The sequence below is a fragment of the Protopterus annectens genome, chromosome 12.part0 (assembly GCF_019279795.1).
Source record: "Protopterus annectens isolate FY-2018-M chromosome 12.part0, PAN1.0, whole genome shotgun sequence".
NCBI classification, from domain to species: Eukaryota; Metazoa; Chordata; order Ceratodontiformes; family Protopteridae; genus Protopterus; species Protopterus annectens.
The window spans coordinates 288,441,567-288,469,262 of NC_056746.1; the positions used below are offsets into that span (position 1 = coordinate 288,441,567).

General features: G+C 39.1%; 1 protein-coding gene across 1 annotated transcript in view; it reads right to left on the reverse strand.

Moving 5' to 3' along the window:
* ARPC1B (actin related protein 2/3 complex subunit 1B) overlaps nucleotides 1-27,696 on the reverse strand; it is a 258,119-nt gene that overhangs the window by 65,921 nt on the left and 164,502 nt on the right. Inside the window, exon 6 of the mRNA XM_044089351.1 lies at nucleotides 316-522. Coding sequence (XP_043945286.1) covers nucleotides 316-522 — 207 coding nt within the window. The remainder of the gene's footprint in view (nucleotides 1-315; nucleotides 523-27,696) is intronic.

A 27,696-nucleotide genomic window follows, 5' to 3' on the forward strand; every position in this document is an offset into this window, starting at 1 on the left:
TCCTACTGGGCACCTGTGTTTCAACATTTTCAACTTCTGGGCTGGTTTGGATTTATTTGTTTGTACTGTAAATGTTGTATAAGGTGGAAAAGTTTAGTTTACCAAGCTGGACAATACTATACTTTTCCATTTAGATTGTGTCCATTTTCTTTACACCAAGTATCAGTAGAGTTTGTCAGACTATCTCCAAGTTACTAACCCAATTTGCGATTTGAACCAAATCATAGTACTTCCCTTAGCCAGGAATGTATACAATATTTTTATTATTGATCCTCTTAAATGTAGTGATATCTAGTAAAGTGCAGTTTTACTTACTCTGTTTTCTTGTTGCCATCTGTGATACAAACAGTGCTGTCATGGCTGACCCATACCAAGCGGTTTCCACTCCCAGAGAAGCAGACACTGTGGACCCACCCAGCTGAGCCACTTGACTCAAACATCACTTCTCCAAAGGGCATCTTGGAACCCCATGGAGTTGGTGCTGGCTTCTCTTCCACCTCCTTGATATATGCAGAAAAAACTCTAAATAAAAGAAAAAGTTATCTGTCATCAAATCAAATTGAATTAAACAATACAATATTTATATCACCTGAAGAAATTGAAGTGCAAATTATTCAGTATCCATGGTAGTAAGCACATTACTGAGGAGAAAATATACGTCACTGATGTCCTAGTTTTCCTTATAGGTTTGTCACAGAACCAACCTGTTCTACTTCTTCCTGTACCTGTAAATACTTTGACTCTCCCACTTTAATTCTTTGCTTATATAATCAGATCACAAACCACTCACATTCTTGTTATGTGCAATTATTTTAAGATCATCTACAATTTAGATGAAAGTTTGTCAAATAGAACAGAACACAAATGGTATGGTAACCTTATGAACACAAACATAATTAAGTAAAAAGTAGTTCTGTAAAGAGATTCACTGGTTACATAAAAAAAGTTTGACATTAGGAACTGACTATTTCTAACTGAATCTCTGCAGTCTTTGATGATGTATTTACCATTTTAACTGTTTAGATAAACTGGGATTTAAACTACCTGTTGTGGAAGTAAAAAATAAATAGTGGCCTCCTCCACTGAAGGTACTGGTTTCTTGTGGAAGTAGTCCAGACATAAGAAAATTCAACAATGTACAGTGAGCATTCCCTGTAATGCTTAGAAGATGTTTCAGAGCAGAATGAGTTCAACTACTACCTCTTTAAGAGCTTCTCCAGAATACTGACCGAGCTCAAGGACACCATGCCCAAATGAATTCTGTTGGAAGACCTCAATTCTTGCAGTGGTGGAAAGCATCTGAGCCTGACAAGCTTTCATTACTTGCTGGTAAACACCAGAGATGAGGAAACTTTCATGTTAATGAAAGAGGCCTAGACATCTTCTGTCCAGTGAGAGCAGTGAGTCTCCAGACTCGTCTGTTAGACAACAAGAGGTCAAGAAGTTAGCAACTGCAGTGGTCACTGAAGCAAAGCCCAAGGAATAGGAAGTGTTTAGTGAGGCCACAGTCTGAGAATGATTTTCAGATGACTGTAAAGAAATTCCAGTAAACCATGTGAGAGCTCAGAGTGTGTGTGTGTGTGTGGGGGGGGGGGGGGGGGGTTGTGTGGACTATTCTCAGTAAAGCTGGAGAAATCATAATCTAAACTGAGGATATTTTCGGAAACTGGCAAAAATATTTTGGAGCACTTTTGACCTTATATATCCCCTGCCCCCACCCCTTTTGAGGAGAAAGTGAAAAAAAGAAAATAGTGTGAGTGAGTCTGTTTTTGTAGAGAAGGCCGCTGCAACAATTAAACAGTTCTGAGATGGCCAACCTGAAGGATGAAATGTGATCCAGCCAAAAATGCTGAAACTGCTGAATACTGTATTAAACACCTTCATTGAATTATCATGTTTGACACAGGTGAACTTACATTTATATAAAAGTAATCAATCAAACCATATTAATAAGTTCACATTTACAAACAATTTACATTACATATATTATTCTGTACAATATAATCAATCTAAAAATTACACAAATTGTTCAATTCTAACCTTCTTTTAAACCTCATTCTTCCTCCAAAACATTTTTCTGCATGTACTCTTCCCACAGTTTCCATTTTTTTCCTATGTAGTTTACTCCTACCCTTTACCCCCCCTCCCCTCATCACCAGGGAGTAGGTCTTTAATGCCCTTTCAAAGACAAAAAATACAGCCTCCTTGGGACCTGACAACATCCCTGGCTACATTCTACATGAACTCAGGCATGAGCTATCAGCACTATTAGGCACTCTATTCAACCAAAGCCTGAGCACTGGCTTCATCCCAGCCGAATGGGGGACATCCACTGTCATCCTTCTACACAAAGGTGGAGCATCCACTGACCCAGACAATTATAGGCCCATCAGCCTAACTAGCCTGTTTTGCAAGGGCATGGAATGCATTATCATGGACCTTGTAAACAAGGACATTGGTGACCTCCAAATGCTTAATCCCACACAGTCTGGTTTTGTCAATGGGAGATCATGCCGTTTAAACTTGGTCGACTTCTGCGAAACAGTCACCAAAGCCATGGACGAGGGTAAGACAGTGCAAACCACCTATCATGACCTAGACAAAGCCTTCGACACTATTTCCCCACTCGGGCATAATAGATAAATGCTCCCAGCTAGTGATCAACCCGTATGTTATCAGATGGATAGCTAACTGGCTCACTGACAGAGCCCAATCAGTCAAAATAGGGGAAGCCACCTCTAGAAGTAGACTCGTAACAAGCAACGTACCCCAAGGATCGGTCTTGGGGCCTCTACTGTTTGGGATATACTTTTTTGAGGTGCAAGCCAAAACTAGTGGTCTGTGGCTGACCAAATTTGCAGATGACTGCAAGCTGGGGTCCATCTTGAATTCCCCTAGTGATATGAACATCCTCCAAGAGGGCCTTACCCAAACTAATGACTGGTCCCAGAAGCATGGCCTCAAACTGAATGCCAAGAAATGCATCATTATCCCCTTTGAGGAAAATGGCATCCTCACTAATTATCAAATTAATAACAAAGTACTAAGCACGCAATCAGTTGTGAGGGACTTGGGCATCCAGGTTGATAGCAAACTGACTTTTGACCACCATGTTGTCTCCGTTGTACGGAAGGCTTTCTACACCTCATAAATAAGAGTATTTCATCCAGGAACAAGGAGGTCATAACATCCCTGTACTCCTCCCTTATTAGACCCATTACTGAGTACAATGTCCCCACTGGCATGTCCCTTGCCAAGAACGTGCAGCAGCTGGAGAGACAACAGAGGTAACTGACCAGGAAAATCCAGGGTCTCGAACACCTCTCCTATACAAATAGGCTAAAAGCCCTGTCCCTCTACTCAGTCTTGTAGAAACTGCTCAGAGGTGACTTGTGTCTGGCATACAAGGCCATCTCATACTCAGCCTTGATGGAGTTGCTGCATATCCGTACATCAAACCCCACTCACGCAACCCGCATCCAAGGCCTCAACCTGGTCTGTGATATTAATAGAACTTGTTAGTGGGACAGACTTGTGTCCCAAAGACTCCCCCATCTGTGGACTAGACTCCCTCTCCATGTCAGGCAGAGTACTTCACTAGCTGTCTTTAAGAGGAACCTGGATGACTAGAAGGGAAACAGAAAATACATCCCTGGGATCCCACCTGTGTCCCTGCTGGACAAGGGAAACAGGTGCTGAGTTTGTGGGAACATAGGCACATAACATTGGACACAGTTATGACACGTTTCTAGAACAGCCTTTTAGGAATGAAAATATGTAAGTTATAGGCCAGGCACCTGCACAAAACCATGTTTGACTTAGAAACCTCATCCCTTCAGCTGAGTTTTCTTGATATTTATTTACTGTATGCTATATGCAGATTACAGATTACAATCCAGTTAGGCTCATAAAGTTGTATTTCAAATATAGGTCAGGTTGTTAAAACTGCTGTACACACATTTCAGTAACTGTGATACACTGCTAAATTCAACAAAAATAATACTCCAAGTAGAAGGATGAGTATTCTTATTCTAAGAACATTTGTCCATCTACTAATTTAACATTATAACAAGAATACTCGTCCATCTATCTACTTAACCACTGGATCAAGAACCTACCTACCTAACTGAATAAACTACTGGAAAATTCAATAAGGTGTCTTTATTCCTCCCACAGGGAGGGTATCAGAGAAAGAGAGTCTCCTAGATCTGCTAGCTAAAGGGATTTTATCTGGACTAATCCTCTGTACTCTGTTTCTTGTTAGTCCTGTTACCCTCTGTGTCACAGGTAGGATACCAGACTTCACTCGAGCCCTCTGGATTATCTCTGTTCTCTATTAGCATAGAGAGATGAAGTCTTGACTCTGACCCAGGTGATCTGAGATCACTTAGTGGATCAGGCATCTGCTGGAGCTAGCATGGAGGAGGAGAGGAATGATGAAGGTTGGCCTGCTTGCCTCTCTTTCAGGAGTGGAGGGGGATACAGAGGGAGCATGTGCCTGGGCACACTCTCCATGGTCAAATCCACAGTGTATACAGGGGATTACATGGAAGTGCTGCCTAAGATAAGGGCAGGGCCATCTGATTATAATCGCACAGAAGCAGGTATGCACAGACGAGAGCCATACTCACTGTACGCACTTCAGTACAGTGTTTGTGTGGAGAGGGTAGCACAAGGCAGGCACTAGGATCCAGGGGATAAAGCTAAAGCAGTGTCTTCTCCTTTAAGGAAAGCCAAGCACACTAACGTGGATGTAAACCTATTTTGCACTCTTGCACGCAATTTAAAATAGCCGTTCCATTGAGGGAGGGGGTAAGTAAGTAAATTTTGTGTGTGTGTGTGTGTGTGTGTGTGTGTGTGTGTGTGTGTGTGTGTGTGTGTGTGTGTGTGTATACGTGCGAGTTTAGTGTGCATGTGCGTGTATATAATTTACACTAGTGGTTGTGCTCGCTTTAGTATGAGAGAGAAAGTGTGTGTGTGTATGTGTGTGTGTGTGTGTGTGTGTGTGTGTGTGTGTGTGTGTGTGTGTGTGTGTGTGTGTGTGTGTGTGCGCGTGTGTGCATGTGTGGAATTTAAACTAGCTGTTCATTGCTGCATGAAAGAGAAGGGGTGTATCTGTTGCTATGTAAGAGTGTAGGTATATATATATATATATATATATATATAATGTAAACTAGCCGTTTGTTGATGTATGAAGGAGAGGGTGAGTGTGTTGCTATGTGAGAAATTAGGAAGGTGTGTGTGTGTGTGTGTGTGTGTGTGTGTGTGTGTGTGTGTGTGTGTGTGTGTGTGTGTGTGTGTGTGTGTGTGTGTGTTTAACATACATCTCAGCTGTCCAGATTTAGCCACTTTCTGTCAAATCACAGAGTGAAGTCACTAAATAATGACATACAGTATATATTCACATGCTTCAGAAAATACATTCTAGCACAAATCCTGTTATTCTAGCAACTTTCTAATCCCTATCATACTGCTCAGCTGTCCAGATTTTTGCCTCATATTTTTGTTCCATTTCTCGTAAAATTGGTGGTTTTGCAAATTAGTGGCTAACCATTAAGGACTGAAGTGAGAAAATAATGGCAGACATTTGAGTTTCAAACTCCATATCCTTCAGAAAATTCATGCTAATACAAAACCTGTAAATATGTCAACTTTCTAAGTCTGTAAGGGCATTATTTAAAAAGTTTACCTATTTTGGAGCCTTTGTCCCCCCATTACTGCTGGCTTTATCCAGATTTTTGCTTGAAGTGGTTGAGAGGAATGATCCCTATTTTGAGTCATTGTATCTCCATTATTTCAGGCTTTGTCCAGATTTATTGCACTAAGAGATTGAGACATACGAGTACCTCTCAACCATCCAGATTTTTGCAGAATGTCCTGATTTTTGCCTCATATTTTTGGCCTGTTCCTCAATATTTGTGGTTTTCTGGCAAATCAATGAGGAATGAAATAACTAAATGTCACACATTTGAGTTTTAGACTTCATTTCTTTTATCAAATGCTTGTTAAGATGAATGCTGTTATTCTGGTAACTTTCTAAGTCTGTAAGAGCAATATTTTAAATCTGTCCCGGTTTTGGGGCCTTTGCCCCCCATTATTTTTGGCTTTGTCCCGATTTCTTATAATAAGAGGTTGAGCGGTATGGAGGTATGGTGTGCAATGTTCTAGTTAAGGGGGAGGGCAGGTTAGTCAATTAACTTGATCAGGCTTGACACTGTAACTTGGTTACAGAAGACGAGCCTGAATCTCTACACCAACTAGCAGACTGCTAACGGAATTGTGAGTTTGAGTTTCCATATATTTTCAGGGAATTATGAATTTTAGTGCATTTTCAACGGACTGAGTTTCATTTCATTTTTATGGAATTGTGAGTTTCAAGGGAAGATAAGTTTACTGTTGCTCACGTCAAGTCTGTTTTCAATGTGCAGCTAACTGTTTTGTTTATCAAATGGCAGTCAGTGTTTGTGTTGTAGAATCTGAAAGCAGTGTTAGTAGCATAATTGCCTTTGGTGCAGAAGGCTGTGGATTCTACTCCCACACTATGTAGATGGAGTGCTGATATTGCAGTGCCATTTTGATTGCTGAATATCTGGTGCATTTTAAGAGGAATAGGAATTCTGCACTCCTGATTGTGTCCTCCTTTGTATGAGATGGCTAGTAACTATGAACTTGTCACTTTGTCAGTCATTCCCTAGTGCAATATTACTATCTTACCAATTTTTTTTTAATGTTACATAGGCAGTTAATTCTTCAAGGACAGCAGGCACTGAATTTCTAGATGAAACACTGAAAGGTAATGTTGTTTGCCAGTAGGAACCTCTTTATTAGTTACAAATCTTTCTAATGCGGAATTATTCAGATGATTTTTACATCTGTAGAAATTGTGCTTATTGAGTAATGTTGGTGGATTGTAATGACAGAAGTTTGAGTGGCCTTTTATCGTTGAAATTTTCTGAAATAGGTCATTTTGTCATTATTGGTTCATATATTTTGTTTCATTGCTTACTAGAAGAATGTTCAGAACTACTAATTTAAAACACCATTCTAACAAATGGTGCTGTATTATACAAGGAATATAATTTAATAAATCAGGAAGGTGAAATAGCTGGGTAACTACAGCAGAGCTACTAAGAGAAATGGCTAGAAAGGTGCTTGGTGTGACATCTGGAAAGAGGAAGGAGACCTGGTGGTGGAATGAAGAAGTACAGGAGAGTATACAGAGAAAGTGGTTGGTGAAGAAGAAGTGGGACTGTCAGAGAGATGAAGAAAGTAGACAAGAGTATAAGGAGATGAGGTGCATGGCAAAGAGAGAGGTGGTGAAGGCTAAGGATAAGGCGTATGAAGAGTTGTATAAAAGGTTGGACACTAAAGAGGGAGAAAAGGACCTGTACCGAATGGCTAGACAGAGGGACCGAGCTAGTAAGGTAAGGGTGATAAAGGATAATGAGGGAAACATACTCACAAGTGAGGAGAGTGTGTTGAGCAGATTGAAAGAGTACTTTGAGGGGCTGATGAATGAAGAGAATGAGAGGGAGAGAAGGTTGGATGATGTGCGGATAGTGAATCATGAAGTGCAGTGGATTAGCAAGGAGGAAGTAAGGATAGCTATGAAGAGGATGAAGAACGGAAAGGCTGTTGGTCCAGATGACATACCTGTGGAAGCATGGAGGTGTTTAGGTGAAATGGCAGTGGAGTTTTTATGTGCAGAGCTGTAGTAACTACAGAGGGATTAAATTGATCAGTCACAGCATGAAGTTATGGGAAAGAGTAGTGGAAGCTAGGTAAAGAAGGGAGGTGATGATTAGTGATCAGCAGTATGGTTTTGTGCCAGGAAGGAGCACTACAGATGCAATGTTTGCTCTGAGAGTGATGATGGAGAAGTACAGAGAAGGTCAGAAGGAGTTGCATTGTGTCTTTGAGGATTTAGAAAAGGCATATGACAGGGTGCCTAGAGAGGAGTTGTGGTATTGTATGAGGAAGTCGGGAGTGTCAGAGAAGTATGTAAGAGTGATACAGGATATGTACAAGGGTAGTGTGACAGCGGTGAGGTCTGCAGTGGGAGTGACGGATGCGTTTAAGGTGGAGGTGGGATTACATCAAGAATCGGCTCTGAGCCCTTTCTTATTTGCAATGGTGATGGACAGGTTGACAGACGAGATCAGACAGGAGTCCCCGTGGACTCTGATGTTTGCAGATGACATTGTGATCTGTAGTGAGAGTAAGGAACAGGTGGAGGAGACCCTGGAGAGGTGGAGATATACTCTAGAGAGAAGAGGAATGAAGGTCAGCAGGACTAAGACAGACTATATGTGTGTGAATGAGAGGGAGGATGGAGGAATGGTGAGGATGGATGAAGTAGAGTTGGCAAAGGTGAATGAGTTTAAGTACTTGGAATCAACAGTTCAGTGTATTGGTGAGTGTGGAAGAGAGGTGAAGAAGAGAGTACAGGCAGGATGGAGTGGGTGGAGAAGAGTGTCAGGAGAGATTTGTGATAGATGAGTACCAGTAAGAGTGAAAGGGAAGTTTCTACAAGAGGGTAGTGAGACCAGCTATGTTATATGGGTTGGAGACAGTGGCATTGACAAAAAGGCAGGAGTCAGAGCTTGACGTGGCAGAGCTGAAGATGTTAAGATTTGCACTGGGTGTGACAAGGATGGACAGGATTAGGAATAAGTATATTAGAGGGTCAGCCCAGGTTGGAAGGTTTGGAGAAAAAGCCAGAGAGGCAAGATTATGTTGGTTTGGACATGTGCTGAGGAGGGATGCAGTGTATATTGGGAAAAAGATGCTAAGGGTGAAGTTGCCAGGTAACAGGAAAAGAGGAAGGCCTAAGATAACGTTTATGGATGTGGTGAGAGAGGACATGCAGGTGGTTGGTGTGACAGAGCAAGATGCAGAGGACAGGAAGAAATGGAAACAGTTGATCTGCTGTGGCGACCCCTAACGGGAGTAGCCGAAAGAAGAAGAAAGAAGGTGAATCAAAGAACATGTGTGCATGACCCTATAAATGTGTCCAAGGAGCCTATGGTTTCAGAACATCTCAAAGGTAAACTTAATCCTCCACTGGCCAGATGCATTTTCTTTTAATATGGGTTTTCATGCCGTTGCAATGAATGTGAGTTTCAAGGACAGAGAAGTTTACTGCTCGTACTAAGTCTGTTTTCAATGTGAGACTGTATTGTTTGTTTAGCAAATGGCTATCAGTGTTTGTGCTGTTTTATTTCAATATCTGTAATTACTGTAGAAGTAAATAAGAAAACAGGTTCCTTGTATCTTTATTTAAAATATCCATGACAATTTTTTCCATGGTTTTACATACAAGACTAGTCAGACTTATGGTCTGTAGTTATCCACGTCAATAGAAGGCCAAACCTTGTGCTGAACATTAACTTGCAGTACTCCATTCACTAAGCATGAAGCCAGTTCACAGGCTAATGTTAAACAGTAGTTTTAGACCATTTCATAGATCATATTTCATGCTATCCAAGAGGTATTTCAGATATTATCAGGGCCCATTGATGTAGTATTCTTTGCTTTGGAGAGTGCATTGAAGACTTGTTTGCTAGTGATATCCAGAAGAGTCATGGTCGAGGGTGTCTCCTGAGAGATATTGAGGGGAAGAAGGGGTGAAATTGGGGTTAAATTTATCAGTCAGCAGGTTTGCTATATCCTCTGACTCCTTTAAGGTGGTTCCACTTATAATTTGTTCAGTACACTGTTGCGTTACCTTTGAGGTTGTGGACAAAGCTGATGAAGGCCTTGTGGTTACCCTTTATCTTTGAGGATATTTGTGCCTCAAATTTGACTTTGCTGGGCTTGATAAGTGTTCTGAGTTGCTTATTTAGTTTGAGGGGTTTCTCACCTTGCTGGATATTGCACTTCCTAGTTTTAGCGGTGGTTTTCCTTCTTTTGTTATACAACTTGCTGATATCGGGATTCCACCAGGGTGGCTGGTTATATGAGTTGGTTCTCAGCTTATTCCTTGTGGGTACAGCTACCTCAGAGATGCTATTTACACAATGGTATAGGGTTTCTGTAAACAATTCCCTACTGGTAGCAGAGTTCACATGGTTTGGGGGATGGAAATTTTACCATGGTATAAGTCATTAGTAGGAGGTTTGCTTTGGAATAATTCCTAAATGTTTGAGGGTTAGATGGTATCTACTTGTGACAAGTGTTTGGACAAGCACATACCAAAAGGGGCATTACACATAGTGATTAGCCTAATGAGTGCCAAGTAGAGTGGAGCAATTATGTGCCTGGATCTGGTATACCTTCAGACACAAACTGTACAATGAAAAATTATTTACATACAACAGTGACTATGTGGTGATCAAGGGACACTTCATTGTTGACATAGGTTCCCAGATAAGACTGGTTAGGCGTATGTGTATATAATTGCCTGGGCCTATCAAAGTCCCATCTTCATGCAGGGGAATGTCTGTTGCACTCTTTCATTCATCCAACACAAAACCAGTTTTGAGATTAGTAATGAATAGCCTTTGTAGAGGGTTTGACATATGTTCAGCCTAGTATGTTATCCAGTCCCAATAGACATTATGTTCTTGGCCTTAGGTAGTAACTTCAGAAATTGTTGAGAGATTTGAGGGGGTTATAGTTGCAGGTATTTGATGAGAGAATATTGGAAGATTGGGGGTGGTGAAGTTCAATCTGAATTAGTTGACTAGTGGATTGGTTATATCCTCTGGTCCAAGTATGTGATATCATTTGTGATTAGCTCACTGTAATGCCTGTCATTGTTTGAGATTTCTAGCACAGTTAAAAAAATAATTTGTGGTTATCTTTCACCTGGGTTTATATGTTTACCTCATATCAGGCTTTGGTTGATTTAATCACAGTTCTGAGTTCCTTGTTTAGTTTAACAAGAGTGTTTTTGGCTTTCTGAGAGTTACATTTATTTTTGCATATAATGAGTATTTTTTAGTTCTTTTATTATGTTGCCCATAGAGTTTTATTTTTGAATTTGGTGTTGTATTTATTTCTGAGGGGGAAGCTGTATCTATGTAACTGTTTAAATATGCATAGAGCTTGTAGTAAATTATTCTGTACACTGGAAGTTTGAAATAGGCTTAGTGGAGGGACCCCATCCCCAACTAATGCCCTGTACCTAGCATAGTCAGAAACCAGCACTACTCAGATATGTGCACACAAGATCACTTACACTAGCTCACATGGGGGGTGAGAACAGTGTGGTAATTATTTCTTTAACATTTTTCACAATCAAACCTGAGTGTCTTCATTTGTTGTTTCAGCATGTAACATCATAGAGTTATACATAAAGGGACTATGTTTTCATTCTGCGGGAGGGTATGGAGACAGCCTGCATTTGCAGATATGCTTTTTGTCTTTAGAAGCTGTTGTCGTCTCAGCATATTGGGTGGTATAGTGTCAGCTTTGAACATTAAGCTTTGGGCAAAACGTATTTCTCCCTCAAATTTCTTTTCATTTCTTTCCAATAATTTTGTTCAGACTATCACTTAATCATAAGACTGGAAAAATGCTACAAACCCCCCCCCCTTACAGCACGAAACAGTCAACCTGGTTCTGGGTATGGTAATTTTCTTGATTTAACCAATTTCCTTTCTGCAAAGGCTTGAGATTCACAGAATGTAAGTAGGGTAGTAAGGATGTAACCTTCAACAGCTTTAGTATTTGCTTGATTGACTCCCATGAGTACACACCTTCATTTATTGTCAGTGGCAGTATGGCTGAGCACAGCTAAAATGTATTTGTTGTTGGGACTGTAAGGTTTACCAAAAGGCTTAGTGTGAGTCTAGGCTATAGGAGTGAACAGCCATTGCCATGTGACCTCATGTGGGTGGAAGGGAGGTAGTTGTGGCTCATAGCTTGGGTGCAACCTAGGGAAAGCTCTATATGTTGTACCTACAAGCCACAACACTGTGGAGCATGTGCTGCCTAGAGGCTGCCAGTCCTTTAGTTAGCAGCACTACTGGAGCTCTAATGAGCCACTACAGGGGTTAGGAGCTGCAAGGGAAAGAAGAGTAATCTTGGGGGGGGACAAACTGATTGATCTACCCTAGTGTAAATGGAAAGGTATTTTGTTTTTTGACTTAAGGAAGATGCACTTTTGGAATGAAATGTTCATGCTGCTTCATCATGTAAGTAATTACTATCTTGGTATATACTTGCCAGTGATCTGTTTAGGGATCAGCAATATGAAGGGCCGTGGCTTGGTCAGCAGTATTAATGTGGGTGTGACTTGTTGAGGGGGTAGCAGTCTGGGAGATGCGAATACAAATTTGAAAATCCTGGCTACACCCCTGCAGGTATGTACATCATTATGGTCTACTGCATGCCAATCTCTTGGATACTCCGGGCCTGCAGAAGGAATGTTAGGATTTAAGGAAATTCCAGCCACTACCATGTGGGCGACAGCTCCCACTCCTTGGTTGCTTCTTTCTCATTCCAAGGGAATAAATGGTTCATAGGTCTCTTACACTATACAATAAATGGGTCAGTAGAGCTGCATGGGAGCAGGCCTGAATGGTCAGCCAGGAACAGGGACAAAAAAAAAAGATCCAAATGCACCAACATCAGCATGGCTGACTCATAATACAGAATTTAGTATAACTGGAAGGAATCAGCCAAAATATCTATCCTGTGTAAACAATGCAACGATAATGAACACCTGATAAGACATGGAAAGCTTTTTCTAACAACTAGCATTAGAAAGGGAAATAAACCTACTCGTAGTTGTCTTTGCATCAGGAAGATAGAACAAGTAGTCGTTTTCCCTGAGTATTCTTTCATTTTTTTAACTCCAAAATACTATTCAAGTCTGGCAAACAGTATTTCACAGAGGACTTCCATACATTCACCCAAAGATATGAGAATATTCTGTTCAGCATGACTCGTCAAACTGATAGCAGTCTTACTGCAACTGTGTGTGCTAGTTTTAAAACAGAAGTAATTATAATTCTAAGCTAAGGATCCTAGAGTTATACACCTAGCCTCATGTGTTTACCAAAACACCCAGTAAAAGCATACAGAGAAAGGAAGCCTTGATTGTGGCTCCAGTAACCTGGGTTCAGCTGTCATGCCTACATGCCAGACAAGTTGCATAGAAGGATGAAATTGACCAGCTAATGTGAAGTCACCCATCTCAGGGGAGGGAGGTTGCTAGGTTCACTGCTTGGGTACCACCTAGCATCAGGTAAGTGGTATTGCAGCAGAAAAAGCTGATTGCCAAGCTGCTAGTCTCACCTTATCTGTAAAGTTGGGACATGGTGTGTGGAAACATACACTGTACATCCAAGTACTGCAGGCCTTGCTTTGTCAAGAAACTCAATGGCCACTACAGGAAAGGGTTACAGCATTACCATCCAAACATGGATGACATCCAAATGGCCCCATCTCTTACCCTAGACTCTGCTTCTATAGGCAGAATAAGAAAAAAGATCCAACAGAGGTTGTATGAGAATAAATCATTTTGAAGACAGACACAAAAAGTCCTACTTCAATTAAGAAAAAAAAAACCTGAGTAAATGTTGGGAGTTCAGTTTTGTCTCTTGTGGTATTTGATTTCCAAGGGTATTGTAAATTAATTTTATCAGTAGCAGAATGGATTATTATCCTACATCCCATTTGCACAAGGACTTTTCTATACATAGAAATCGCTGATTGCATCACATAACTAAAACGCATACCCAGGAGCATATTTAAGATGCTTCAAAGTCAGTTAATACAGTAGGGCTCACAAAAACTTTGTAGTTATGTTCTTTTTTCTAAACACTATATAAAACATTCCCAATTGTAACCTCATGGAAATTTTGCATTTAGTTTTTGTTCTCTTTTTAACTAATTTTAACTAATAAGGGTGATACTATAGTGACAGTGTTCAGTGAATGTTTTATAAACAGTATGAGAGGTAAACATTTCTTAGGAGAAAGATAACAGGATATTCAGAAATATAGATAAGACAGGAAGTGAGTGGAAATGTGAGTGTTGGTTGAGGGAGGAGATTCTTATTTGGCTTCCTGAATAATTTTACAGAGGTCCTCTGTTGTATATGTGGGCACTGATAGTTATATATTGACTAGCATCGTAATGTCACTTTGTTATGTCTTCCAAGAACAAATATCAAAGACAAGCAGGCTGATTAAGGAAAAAAAGAGCTAAGATAACAGTTCAGTTTTACTTTCTGGCATGTTATTTTGAAGAATGTGCAGAAAAAACACCTTGTGAGTGCTATCACTTTTACAACAACGTTCTCATCTGTGAATGAAGGGAACAGATTCAGCTTTGTGTATTTTTTTTCGGTTAAATATTTGCTCAGCTGTGCTTTGAATTATGGCATGGATTTCTATAATACATATTTCCACAGTTAACACTTTTCCAAACAGTTTAATAAAATCCTGATTACATGTCTGGCGAAATGAAATAAATATGTTGAATCAGTAAAACAGCTTAGCAACTATAAAATCTGTATTCCTTGTACCTCTGAAGAAGGGTACTTTAACATTCAGACTACATTACATATGTGTCCCTGAGACATTGAGGACTAAACTGTAATTTTAATATGCTTAATTTCACTTTGGAGAATGTTTATTTAATGCCACATGCATCAGTTTACCTTGAGTCATACCTCTTAACTGACCAAAGTTTTGCAGAATATCCAGATTTTTGGTCTGTTCCTCATAAAATTTGTGTTTTTTTGACAAAACACTGGGGATTGAAGTTACTAAATATAGCATACATTTGAGTTTCAGACTTCATATTCATCAGAAAATGCACGCTAACACAAATCCTGTTATTCTAGCAATTTACCAAGTTTATAAGAGCACTATTTAAAATATGTCCCTATTTTGTCCCCACTTATTTTAAGCTTTGTCCGTATTTCTTGTGCTAAGAGGCTGAGCAATATGCCTTGAATAGAACTGATTACAGTATCTAGCAATGAATGAATCTTTAGACAATGGGCAAACCATACCTCATCACCCTAACTGAAGGACAAACGTTCTCCAACAGGGAGTTAATGCAGGGGTGTTAATGTAGGGATAAAGTCAGTAAGAAATAAGTCTGCCTCTTCAAAGTTGCTGTGAGGCAAGCAGAGACTGAAAAAAACAGACATTTTTATTATATTATTATCTTTATCACTGAGTGAACTTCTATGGGCTTATAGAACCTGTAATAATTGGGTGTATCATATTTGACTGTTTTAAAGATTTCATTATTTTTGCAAATAGGCTAAGGGAAACAACAACCACTGGACACCCGTCTCTATGTTAGAAATTTAAAAAGAGAAGATGATAGAGAAACAGGCTGATGTATGTTGTCATAATGTTAAAAGAAATGCATAATAGAGTATAATAAAAGGAACATATTTTGTGTGAAGTGCAATTCAGTAACTGATGTGGAAGTCTTAACTCAGAAGGTTTCTCCATAATAGTAAGCCTTTAAAATTTAAAGACTGCCATGGTAATGAGCAGCTGGCTCCCCCTTACACTGAGAGTAGCAAGGAGAATGGTCTAACTGGGGAAGTCAGATGCTAATGTGGTAGTGTGAGAGAGCAGCTAATGCTAATTAGTTATGTGCTCTACCCTGGAAATGGTGGCACCACTGGATTAAATCAGCAAGAGTGATTCGGAGACTCACTTTCCTGAGTTAATTGTTCCTCTAGGAGGAAAAGGTGAATATTTCCTTTTAATGTTCACCCATTCGCTTCCATAGAATTAGTTGCAGCTCATACCTAGGCTACAGGTGAGTACAGTGAAGGTGTGTGTGTGTGTGTGTGTGTGTGTGTGTGTGTGTGTGTGTGTGTGTGTGTGTGTGTGTGTGTGTGAAAGAAAAAGACAGAGATAGTAAAAGAGAGGGACATTACATTCCTATCAATTTCTTTCCTCAAGAATTCAGATCTGAAGAGTCTTTTCGTCAACACTCATTATCTCAACAATAAGAGGTATGAAACTGAAATGTCTACTTTACTGACTTATGTAATCCTCAGTGCTTACCAGAAATAAAGGAGGCAGATCAGTGACAGTGTGGGGGGAGGGTTGCAGTGTTTTGCACGGTATGACTTTTTTTCGTTTATTCATTTAATCACAGTGACAAGTAAGGTGTATTCAGTCAAAAAAGTCGCTGTCATTGCTAGGCAAATCTGTGTGTGTGTGTGTGTGTGTGTGTGTGTGTGTGTGTGTGTGTGTGTGTGTGCGTGCGTGCGTGTGTGTGTGTGTGTGTGTGTGTGTGTGTGTGTGTGTGTGTGTGTGTGTGTGTGTGTGTGTGTGTGTGTGTGTGTGTGTGTGTGTGTGTGTGTGTGTGTGAGTGTTTCTATGTATATCTGTGTGTGTGTGTGTGTGTGTGTGTTTCTGTGTAGATGAATATGAGTCTGTTTCTAGCTCTGTGTATGTTACTGGGGGGAGGGGGGTGTTTGTGTGTGTTGACATTAAATACTTATATTTATATTTTGGATGTAAAATACTTATTCCAGCAACAATTACATATGCTACAATTTTGAAACATTAGGCAGAGGAACTGCTTTACATCAAAAATACACAAATACAGAAAAAAAGTATGTACTAATACTTGCTAATATGTACTACAATAAATACAGTAAAGTTATTGCCTGGTATCTATGGTTCCAAAACCCCTAAGTGCCATTAAGGCATGATGTTAAACAGATATCCCAGGTGGTACCCCTGAGTGAATGTTACAGGATTTGCTCATTGGTCTAGGGATGTCTGGAAGTATGAAAGCCACACCAATTTAACACACCTAACATACCCTCTCAGTTACCCTCCTTAGACATACTCATATATGCAGCCACTTATATAGAAATATTTATACTCTACCTAAAAGTACCTAATAAATACCTCAGTACTTACCTCTACCACTATGGCTGACCACTGCCTTTTGGTCCTGTTCATTACTGACAGCAGCCATGCTAATTTATGCAGCCAAGCAATTGCCTGCGTAAATCCCTTACTGCAGGCAGTTCTGAGGAAGAGTGCATGGCTAATTAACATATCCCTGCCCTCCAGACTGACTTATTAGCATCCAACTTGGCTGTGGTGATAGACTACAATAATGCTGCATGTCTTCCTGCAAAAGCACAGTGGTAAGGCAGTCTGTGTGAATACAGAAAGCTTTGAGTACACCTCATGGCAACCTTTCTAAATCTGTGCTACAGTTATGTACAGAAGAGTGAAAGTTTATAACATGAAAGCAGGATGGAGCAGGAGGCCCAGTGGTTCATAGAATCCCTAGAAAGGGAAACATGTTATAAAATTGTGTACCTTGATAGGTGTGGTTAAGTTATTTTCTAAGATGAACTCTGAATTTCCAATTTACATTTTATTCAAAAGTGTTTTCCAGATTTTCTACAACAAACAAGAGTTTTAGTGACCTGGAGAACTGTTGTTTAGTACAATTAAGTGGAAATCATCCCAGTATTACTTTCTGACCATATGCTAATTATAACAGAGTTGGTTTTAGATATTAAGAAGGGATGAAACACTGGTACTTGAGTAACAGAGACTGTAGAATAGAGAGAAGAAAGAATAGGACACACAGAAGATTGAAGTCAGGAAGTATTACCTAGAAGGTTTGTGCACTAAGACAATATTAAGGAGTCAGCTGAAACACTAAGCAACCAATGATTGAAGATGTAATAATTCAGCTGTGATTGAATGGCAAGGTTGGATAGGACTGATACAGGGACAAAAGGTAAGAAGTGTGTAAGATTTAGATAAGATCATCAGAAAACACAGATATTTAGGATGTTACATATAGCTAGAGATTTAAAAAAGGTTTTACAAAAGATAAATGTGTAGAATCAACAAATGCTCATCAGATTATGGCAGCTTATTTGCGTATACAATTTACAAAATAAAAGATGATTGGGATGGGAAGGTTTTAATTAAACCAAACTGAATCTTTGCAGCTTTTCAAGACTATTACTCCTGACTTTACCTTGAGGAAAATACTACCCATGTAGATTTGATGATTTTTGTGAGTGAGTTTGCCCCATGCAGAAGTATTATTTGTTCCAATTGAAACTGAAAATTGCAGTGGATGTTAAAACAGCTCCCAAAAGAGAAATCTCCCAGCCCTGATGAGATAACAATGGAATTGTATTGGGGGGGGGGGTAATTAAAGTTATTAAAAACCTTTGGAAAACAATTAATGAAGTCTTACATATTATAGTTGCTTATATCTTGGAACAATGCAGTGGTTTCAGTTACAGCAAAAAAGGGAGGGATCCTCTTTGTCCTACTTCATATAGACCTATTTTGGCAATCACTCAGGATTACAAAGTTATGATGCCAATAATTGTATCCACAATGGACATTTATCTACATTTGTACATTCTGATCAGTGTGGATTTGTTAGGTACACATTTGATAACATGATTAAAACCTTGCTCTGATAAAGGAAGCAGAAAAATTAATTTAGCATTGTTGGTAGTCAGCCTGGATGCTGAAAAGCCTTTGAACAGGGTCAGCCAGGATTATTTATTCAAGGTTACACATTTTATAGGGGTTTTCTCATATGTTTACAGTATTTTTCTATGAGTTTTTTTTTTTTTTGGCATATGCCTACCAACCATCAGGCTTCCTAAAACTGGACTTGAATGTATCCTTCTTGTGTGTTGGGAAGACCTTCATAATGATAGATACAAGCCATTCAGTCAACCACAAGGGTTGTATGTGCCCTCACAGGCATCTCACCTATGAAACCATTTATAATGGTCCTAATACCATCCCATAAAAGGAGGATCAGTAAACCATGCATCTGCAGGTCTCAAAGTGCCTTCCACACATGGGGCAGATGCTCCAACATGCCAATTAAAAACTACCACCTATTGGTGGCTTAGTGTACCTAATGCCCACCCCTAGACAGATCTTTGGCATTCTGACCCCCTCCTCTGGGGGACTGGTGCATTCCACAGCTGACTACACCCCTCATACCCCCAGGATGGATATATTCATCTTACCCAGCCAGTTCCATCAACTACCCAAGCTGCTAGTTCACCTGGGCCACAGTTGGAGCTTTATCCCTCTACACCACTGGAATTGCCTTTAGGTTTATAATAGTATTAAAGAATACTTATCAAGGAGAACAGGCACAACTAAAGATAAAGGCAGAATTTCAGACCCCTTTTATTTCTCTAGGGGCTCTAGGTATGGTTGGCCACCCCCCCCTTCTGTTTGCTACGTAGCTAAAGCCTTTAGCTAAACCTCTATGCAGATCTGGAACTGAAGAGTTACATGGAAGAAGAAAAGATAAACATTCATTACACGAGATGAATTCCTAGTTTATTTGTAGGATCCTGAGAAACATTTAGCATTGTTTGTGTCTTTTGGCTTTTCCCGGTTAGGGGTTGCCACAGCGGAACTCTGGTCCGCTAATGATTGGCAATTGATTTTTACGTGCCAAGTTACCAGCTCTGACGCACAACCTTCAACGAAGGTACGCCCATTCACGCATGTCTCCACGCAGAAGACACTCTAGCTGAGAATCGAACCGGACAGCGTCTTACTGTGAGGCGACAACGCTACCGCAGCACCACCACCGCGGGTCCGAGAAACATTTAGCATAACTATATGATTTGTTGGGACAATCTTACTAGTTATATGTCTAACTAACAAAAAAAGAAAATTACATAAGTAAGGCACAGAGGCTAAAAGGCAAAAAAAAAATTGTTAATTTCATAATGTCTAGTGCTTTCACCATGAAGATTGGACTTAAAGCACAAAGAGAAAGCCACAGTTTGTATAATATATTACAGTAAAAATTAGATTACTAAATCACCTCATTATCATCATCCAGTTAAAGTCTTTAAGGACACAAGGTATGACATTTTAAAAAAATAACTCTACTTAATTTCCTAGCATTTTAGTATCAAATGAAATATATTCTATGTTCCCTAGGATAAATGTTTTCCAAAATGCTTCTTTTTTCCAAAATTCATAACAATTTATAGAACTATTATGCACATTATTTACATGTTTATACACAGTTTTCAGATTTAACATGTATGACATAATTTAAGTGTTTTTGAGATTTACTTTGAATTTTCTTTTTGTTTTTCCTATTTACGCTTTTCCAAATATGCAAATTATGACAAATTACAAACATTGAATTACAATTATAATGGCCATGATAATTAAATTTAACACAATTAATACAACTCACTTTGTTAATTACAAATTTGCATATAGTACATCTACCATAAGGAAGAGTTCCTTTGGAAAAGATAAACTTCTAACTGTATCTAGCTGCCTCTTAAAATTGCTAAGGTCTTTCACACCACAGATACTTCTCCTTTTAATAAGAATAACTTTGGCATATTGTCACAAAAAGGATCACTCAATAGTTTGCAGTGATCCTTAACCCGTGAGTTCATAATATCTGAAAAAACTGCATATTCAGTGGCTACAATTCAGAAGGATTCTCCCTACCCATGTTAATGACCATTGCAGGTTGGGTAATTAACTCAACTGAAACAATCTCCAATTCAAAGACATGGTAAAGCCACACTAAGAGGCACCTCATTAGTGGCTCATTACTGTGTCTCTGAATCAAACACTGTACTGCTAGACATGAACTTGCCAGTGTTCTCCCTACCAGCCCATACATCCCAGTAGCATAAACTACTTACATGCATGTACACACACACACACACACACACACACACACACACACACACACACACACACACACACACACACACACACACACACAAATTCAGAAATCTATACACATATATTCCCAGACATTCCACACACCCCCACACACACACACACACACACACATACACACACACATTCAAGCATTCACAAACAAGCCCCTCCACATTCTCTCACACTCACAGAAACACTCAACCAAATATCTGCACGCATGCTCTAACACACACACACACAAATTCAGAAATCCATACACACACACACACACACACACACACACACACACACACACACACACACACACACCTTCACTGTACTCACCTATAGCCTAGGTATGAGCTGCAACTAATTCTATGGAAGCGAATGGGTGAACATTAAAAGGAAACATTCACCTTTTCCTCCTAGAGGAACAATTAACTCAGGAAAGTGAGTCTCCAAATCACTCTTGCTGATTTAATCCAGTGGTGCCACCATTTCCAGGGTAGAGCACATAACTAATTAGCATTAGCTGCTCTCTCGCACTACCACATTAGCATCTGACTTCCCCAGTTAGACCATTCTCCTTGCTACTGTCAGTGTAAGGGGGAGCCAGCTGCTCATTACCATAGCATTCTTTAAATTTTAAAGGCTTACTATTATGGAGAAACCTTCTGAGTTAAGACTTCCACATCAGTTACTGAATTGCACTTCACACAAAATATGTTCCTTTTATTATACTCTATTATGCATTTCTTTTAACATTATGACAACATACATCAGCCTGTTTCTCTATCATCTTCTCTTTTTAAATTTCTAACATAGAGACGGGTGTCCAGTGGTTGTTGTTTCCCTAAGCCTATTTGCAAAAATAATGAAATCTTTAAAACAGCCAAATATGATACACCCAATTATTACAGGTTCTATAAGCCCATAGAAGTTCACTTAATAGTAGATAATAACATAGTTTGGTAAAGATAGCAACTCAGATTATGCAAAAATGTTATCTGCTGCCATTTCTTTTCTATACAAATAAGGGCAACACAGTGGCACAGCAGGTAGTATTTTTCCATCACAAGAAGAAGTTCCTCAGTTTGATTTTCAGCTAGGGTACCTTCTGTGAGAAGGCTGCATGTCTTCCCTGTGTTTGCATAGATTTTCACCAGGTGTTCCAGTTTCCTCCCCATTCCAAAGGCATGCAATAAGTGGACTGGACACACTAAACTGGCCATAGGTATGAGTATGTGTGGCACTGAAAAACAACTGAAACAGGGCTAGCCACCTGGCAGTGTGAACCTTGGGTCTAGATGATAGTCACTGTTGAAGTGACATTCTAACCCCATGTGCAAAAGGGGTTGTGGATGGATGAAGAGATTGCTACAGATACTATTTCTTTCTGTATAAGTGAATCCATACCCAAGAATCATATAAAATTTGTGTTATAACTATATGTCAAATGGAGTGTGTTTTACAAGTGCTCAAGTTCCAAGCACTTGAAGACTACTGTGTGAAAGTCAGAGACTTGAGCGTCTTGTTGTTCAGGTAGGCTGCTGCTCACCTCTCTATCTCGACTACATGTTCAGGCAAGTAGCTGCAACAGTTTACCCAAATAAATTGCCAGAGTTTGAGTGAGGTAAGTATTGCAGCCATTGTAAGGGAATGAGAGGCAGTGAGAGTGTAGATAAGGGCAACAGTCAGGAAGGAGGTTTTAGGGTTAGGGAGTGGGAGGAGAAGTTTGTGTTTAGGGTTACAGTTAGGTCTCTGTTAGGATGTGATGATGTGCGGTAATGCCAGCTATGTGAAAGAGAGTAGGGCAGTGCATGTACAATATATGCCAGCATAGCTAGTTGGAGTTTTGTAAATAATGTTATGTTATTTGTATATCAAACTGATTTGTACAGATGCTTGTGTTAAAAATGTATTTCTAAAGTTGATGGTGTTAAAAATGTATCAACAGTGGGTCCTGCTGGATGGAAAAGAAATACACCTGTATGTCAGATTGTACTGTAACTTTTGAAATTAATACATTCTAACAGAGGATACTGGAAGAGAAGAGGTTAATCTCAGTCCAGCTAACTTTGAAAAATAGTCTGAAATTAAATTACCTGGTTTAGGTCACAAAGATTGTATCTTACAGCTCTGATTGCAGCCAGAGACAAAATGTCTGAGAAAACCAGGTCTAGGAATCCTACTATATTGTCCTTAGGGGTGAACTAATTGCTACTCTGGAAAGGTGGACATTTTTGAAATAGTTTTACAGCTTCCAGATGCTATAACACATCTTAGCAAAGCTGTATGTATATGTATGGTAACACATGTGTGCAAGATTCTGGTTCAGCTTATAGTAAAGGAGGTGGTGTGGGAAACAGAGTCAGATGAGCAGATGTGCGTGACATCATTCTGTAAGCTAGCACAGAAATGATGTTTTAATACTAGATGAGACAGAAGTCTCATGGCACTCTGTTTGTGAAAACTGGCAAGAAAGACCACACATGCACATCATCTTGCCTTGTTTTAGCAAGTAACCAGGGAATACTAATTCTTTAGATCAGTCAGAAAAATATAGTGAGATTAGTTAAGTATTGTTTTTTCTGTATCTGTGTTATTTTTAATATTTCCTGTGATTGAAACGTTGGTGTTTGTTGTAAATAAATACTTAGTATTTTCATGTTCTTTTATTATTTATTATTAAATATATTTAAACTTTTCATTGTGGCTGGTCTTTTAGAGAATATTTTAACATTTGAAAGTACTTATATTTATTTGGTGACCGCTCCTGAAAGCCTTGCTGCACTGGTCAAACACTACCATTTGTATTAGTATTAATTGTATTCAGTATAATTGGGTATTCTTGTAAGAGCCTTAGAGTAGCTGGCTTTGGAGTGCTCTGGTGGCAGTATCTACCTTATAGTCTGGGCAGAGGGGTCAGAGCTGGAAAATCTGTGCCAGCCTTTCCCAGGTTTGTGTGTGTGTGTGTGTGTGTGTGTGTGTGTGTGTGTGTGTGTGTGTGTGTGTGTGTGTGTGTGTGTGTGTGTGTGTAAATCAAATCTCAAAGAGTGTGTGTGTCAGCTACTTGGAACAGGGACACTGTGCACTGGTTTCACAAAGAGGGTGGTGGAGGACTTGCCTTGGAACACTCGGCTAAGGACTCAACTCTACAGCTGTGGTCAGCATGATGTCTTATTTGGGGCCTGGTGAGAGAGAGGGAAACCCAGCCCCAGGACAGGACTGTATTCCCTGTGTACTCTTAAGGGAAATTGCGCTTGGTGCAGAGAGCTGCATCTGGAAATACTGTGTGCATCTATTTTTTGTTCCAAGGGAATGTCCCTCACAGGTGTCCATAGTGAGGATTGAGACTCCTTGATTACTGGCCCAGAGGAAGGGACGTCACATAGGGTTATATAGTTTTATAGGCTAGGGTGTTGGGAGGGCTAAGTAGTTATGGGCATACCTCTCAACTGTCCAGATTTTCACAGAATGTCTAGATTTTTGCCTCATATTTTTTGCTGTGTTTCTCATAAACTTAAGGTTTTCTAGCAAATTGCTGGCAAATCATTAAGGAGTAAAATTAGAATACAATGACAGACATCAGAAATTCAGGCTTAATACCTTTTAGAAAAATTATGCTAATGTAAAACCTGTTATTTTATTAATTTTCTAAGTTTATAAGAGCAATATTTAAAATTGTCCCTATTTTTTGGACTTTGTCCCCCCATCATTTAAGTCTTTGTCCAGATTTCTTGCAATAAGAGACTGAGAGGTATGGTTACAGGAGATCCATTTAGTGGGAGTTAGAGCACTTCCCTTATTGAGAAAGTGGCAGTGAGCAACTGTGTTACAAGCAAATAAAACTGATGGCAAATGTACTGTAATTAATCACCTAAAAATGTTTCATATTCAAGGAGGATACCCATTTGTAATTGGAAATAATGTGTGTAACATTATTATAAAATAAGATCATTGGGGTACACACATATCTCTTCAAATTTCCCATAAATAGATTTGCATCTGTTGGTGCAAAGGGAGCCCCCATAGCATTGCTTTCTTTCTGCAAGCAAAATTGTCTATTAAGTATGAAATAATCATTAAACAAAACTCTGTAAGCTCGAACATAATATCCAAGTGGACTATTCCCCCAAAATATAAACTAACAGTGAACCCAAATTTAGAATGTATATTAGCATGTAAATTTGACAAATTAGTAAGATGTCTGAATATAAAATTAATGTATGTAAGACACAGACAGTGGCAGTAAATCTTATTCCGGTCTAGAAAATAAAAAGCCAACTTATACAGTTGTGGAGCTATGATTCCATCAAGTATTTGGAGATTAACTCATTGCCCTCATTATCAGAGATGGTGAGAATAGCTTACGGTAAATTAAAAACAAAGTACAAAGATTTAATTAGTAAATGGAAGCTACAGATATTGTATCTGGATAAAAAAAGTCATAACAATGCAATTGCCATTAACACTGGATACCTTCCAGGCCATTCCGGTTTCCCCATGGACTGGCTTTTTTGGATTTAAAAAAATCCCTGTCAACCTCCATGTGAGACAGAGATAGAGACCATTGTAGAGTCTCTTGGGGGACTTTAATTCATATATACATATATATATATATATATATATATATATATATATATATATATATATATATATATATATATATATACATATATATATATATATATATATACACACACATACATACACACACACACAAACACTATATATATATATATATATATATATATATATATATATATATATATATATATATATATATGCCATGCTAAGGAATTTAAATTCTGATGAAGAAAGTTAAGTTGGGCAGCATTTTTATAAGATAGACAGGATCCTCTGAGCACCTTGTAACACAGAAATACCACCAGATTCCTTGTGATTTATCAGGCTATTATTGAGGTGCTAAAAGGTGAAGGTTTGGTCATGGAGGTATTTTCTATCATCTGCTAGTGTTATGCTGGGAAAAATGGATGGGTTATCTCATCTCAGTGGTTGTGAGAAAGAACACACAGAAATTACACTCCAAGACCAACTCTGAGAAGCATCCTCATTTCTCAGTCCTGATTACTTAGCACTTTTTGTTGAGACACTAGGGTTATTTAGCTTCCAGAGGGCTGAAGGGTATGTACAGTCAAATGATACTGGAGAAGTCTACAGGGCAGGAAATGTCTCAATGAGAACAGGTTTTATGACAGGCAAGGGAGCAACACTGGCAGTCTCACAGATTGTTGATCAGATTGTATAAACAGTTACATCTGGTCAGCAATAAAATATGGCCTCAATTTAAATACGAGGGGAGTTGAAAAGCTGGTACACGTTTATGTTAAAATCAGTGGCAAATTATATATTTAACCTCAGGATACGCAACTTGCTCTCATAAATTTAGGATTTTTGGTTTGAGGTATTTACTTAAATATTTTTATATTCCCCATAGACTTCAACATATACTCACTGATCTCAAAGGGCAGTGTTGTCGATGGGATAAAGTGTTGCAAGGAGCTTGTAAACATATATTCTGGAACTGTTTGAGGCTAGTTAATTATAAAGATGAGTCATAGTTGTCAGATCTCATAGGTTCATAGGTGTTTACTAGACTAACAACCACAAGGGTCTTTTTAAGCCAAGCCATGCATCTCAAATCTCTGACACGTTCTGATACCCTTGCTAAGTGTAAGCAGGGGGTTGGGGATGAACCATTTACAACCAGGGGTCTGGGAGATGAGCCAGTTCCATGTTGCCTGTGTCCATTAGAGACATAGAGGTCTGGTCTGGAAGACTAGAGCTATTCCTATTCACTTTTATTTGGAGTCCCTGAGAAGGGGAATTGATTAAAACATGAAAAGGTTTTCTTGGTGGGAGGATGATTCTTCTGCTAGCAAAAAGGTTACTACTGGTAACAGAAGAATAGTGACAATGATACACCATGAAGTGGTCATCTTAGTTGCAGTGGTGAAATTGTGGAAAGTTTTGTCTATCTTTCGGCTTTTTTCCGGTTAGGGGTCGCCACAGCGGAACTCTAGTCCGCTAATGATTGGCGGTAACTTTTTACGAACACCGAGGTGCCAGCTCGATGTTCAACCTTCAATGAAGGCACGCCCATTTACGCATGTCTTTCGAACGCCCACCCAACCACGGGAAGGACATGCAGACTCCACACAGAAGGCACTCCCCACACTCCAGCCGAGAATCGAACGGGAGAACCTCTTGCTGTGAGGCAACAACACTACCACTGCACCACCACGGATGTTCCAATTTGATATTATAACTATTAGCATTTAGCCTACATTAATTTAGATTAGCTCTCTCCCCACATCAACTCAAATATTTTAAATGTTTAATTGTTGACTGGTCAATGAGATTTATGATATTGTAGAGGGCAAGTAGACTAAGTGGGCAGAAAACTGTGGGCATTGGAAGAAGAATGTGCTAGGTTATTCAGAAAAAAACTCTGTCCAATAATTGCAATAGTTATGTAGAGTACTGAATGCCATAATTACACTCAAAAAACAGCTAAATAATATCTTGGTTAAGTGCTACGCTCAGCGACTCAAAAAGCACCTTGATATTTATTGTTTAGATGCCTTTTTATATAACAATTATATATAAATAAGCATTTTACAGCGTATATATATATATATATATATATATATATATATATATATATATATATATATATATATATAAAAAATACAAGTATGTATTCAACAATTATATATATATATATATATATATATATATATACAGTAAATAAGCATTTTACATTATACATAACACAAGTATTTATTCTAGCATCAGGAAGCAATAACAGAGCAATCAGTCTGAGCAGGAACTTATTCACATGACCAACTTACAATCATGAATGAAACCCTAAGGAAAATCTCAATATACAAAAATTTACAACACTAGATCTGTGTTGTCTTGTTTTTCATCTGGTTTAACTTTTGGATTATCAGATGAGTCCAGATCTGATCTCTGCACTTTTCAGAAGCTTGGATCCAGGGCATTGACTTCTCCTACCCTACCCATA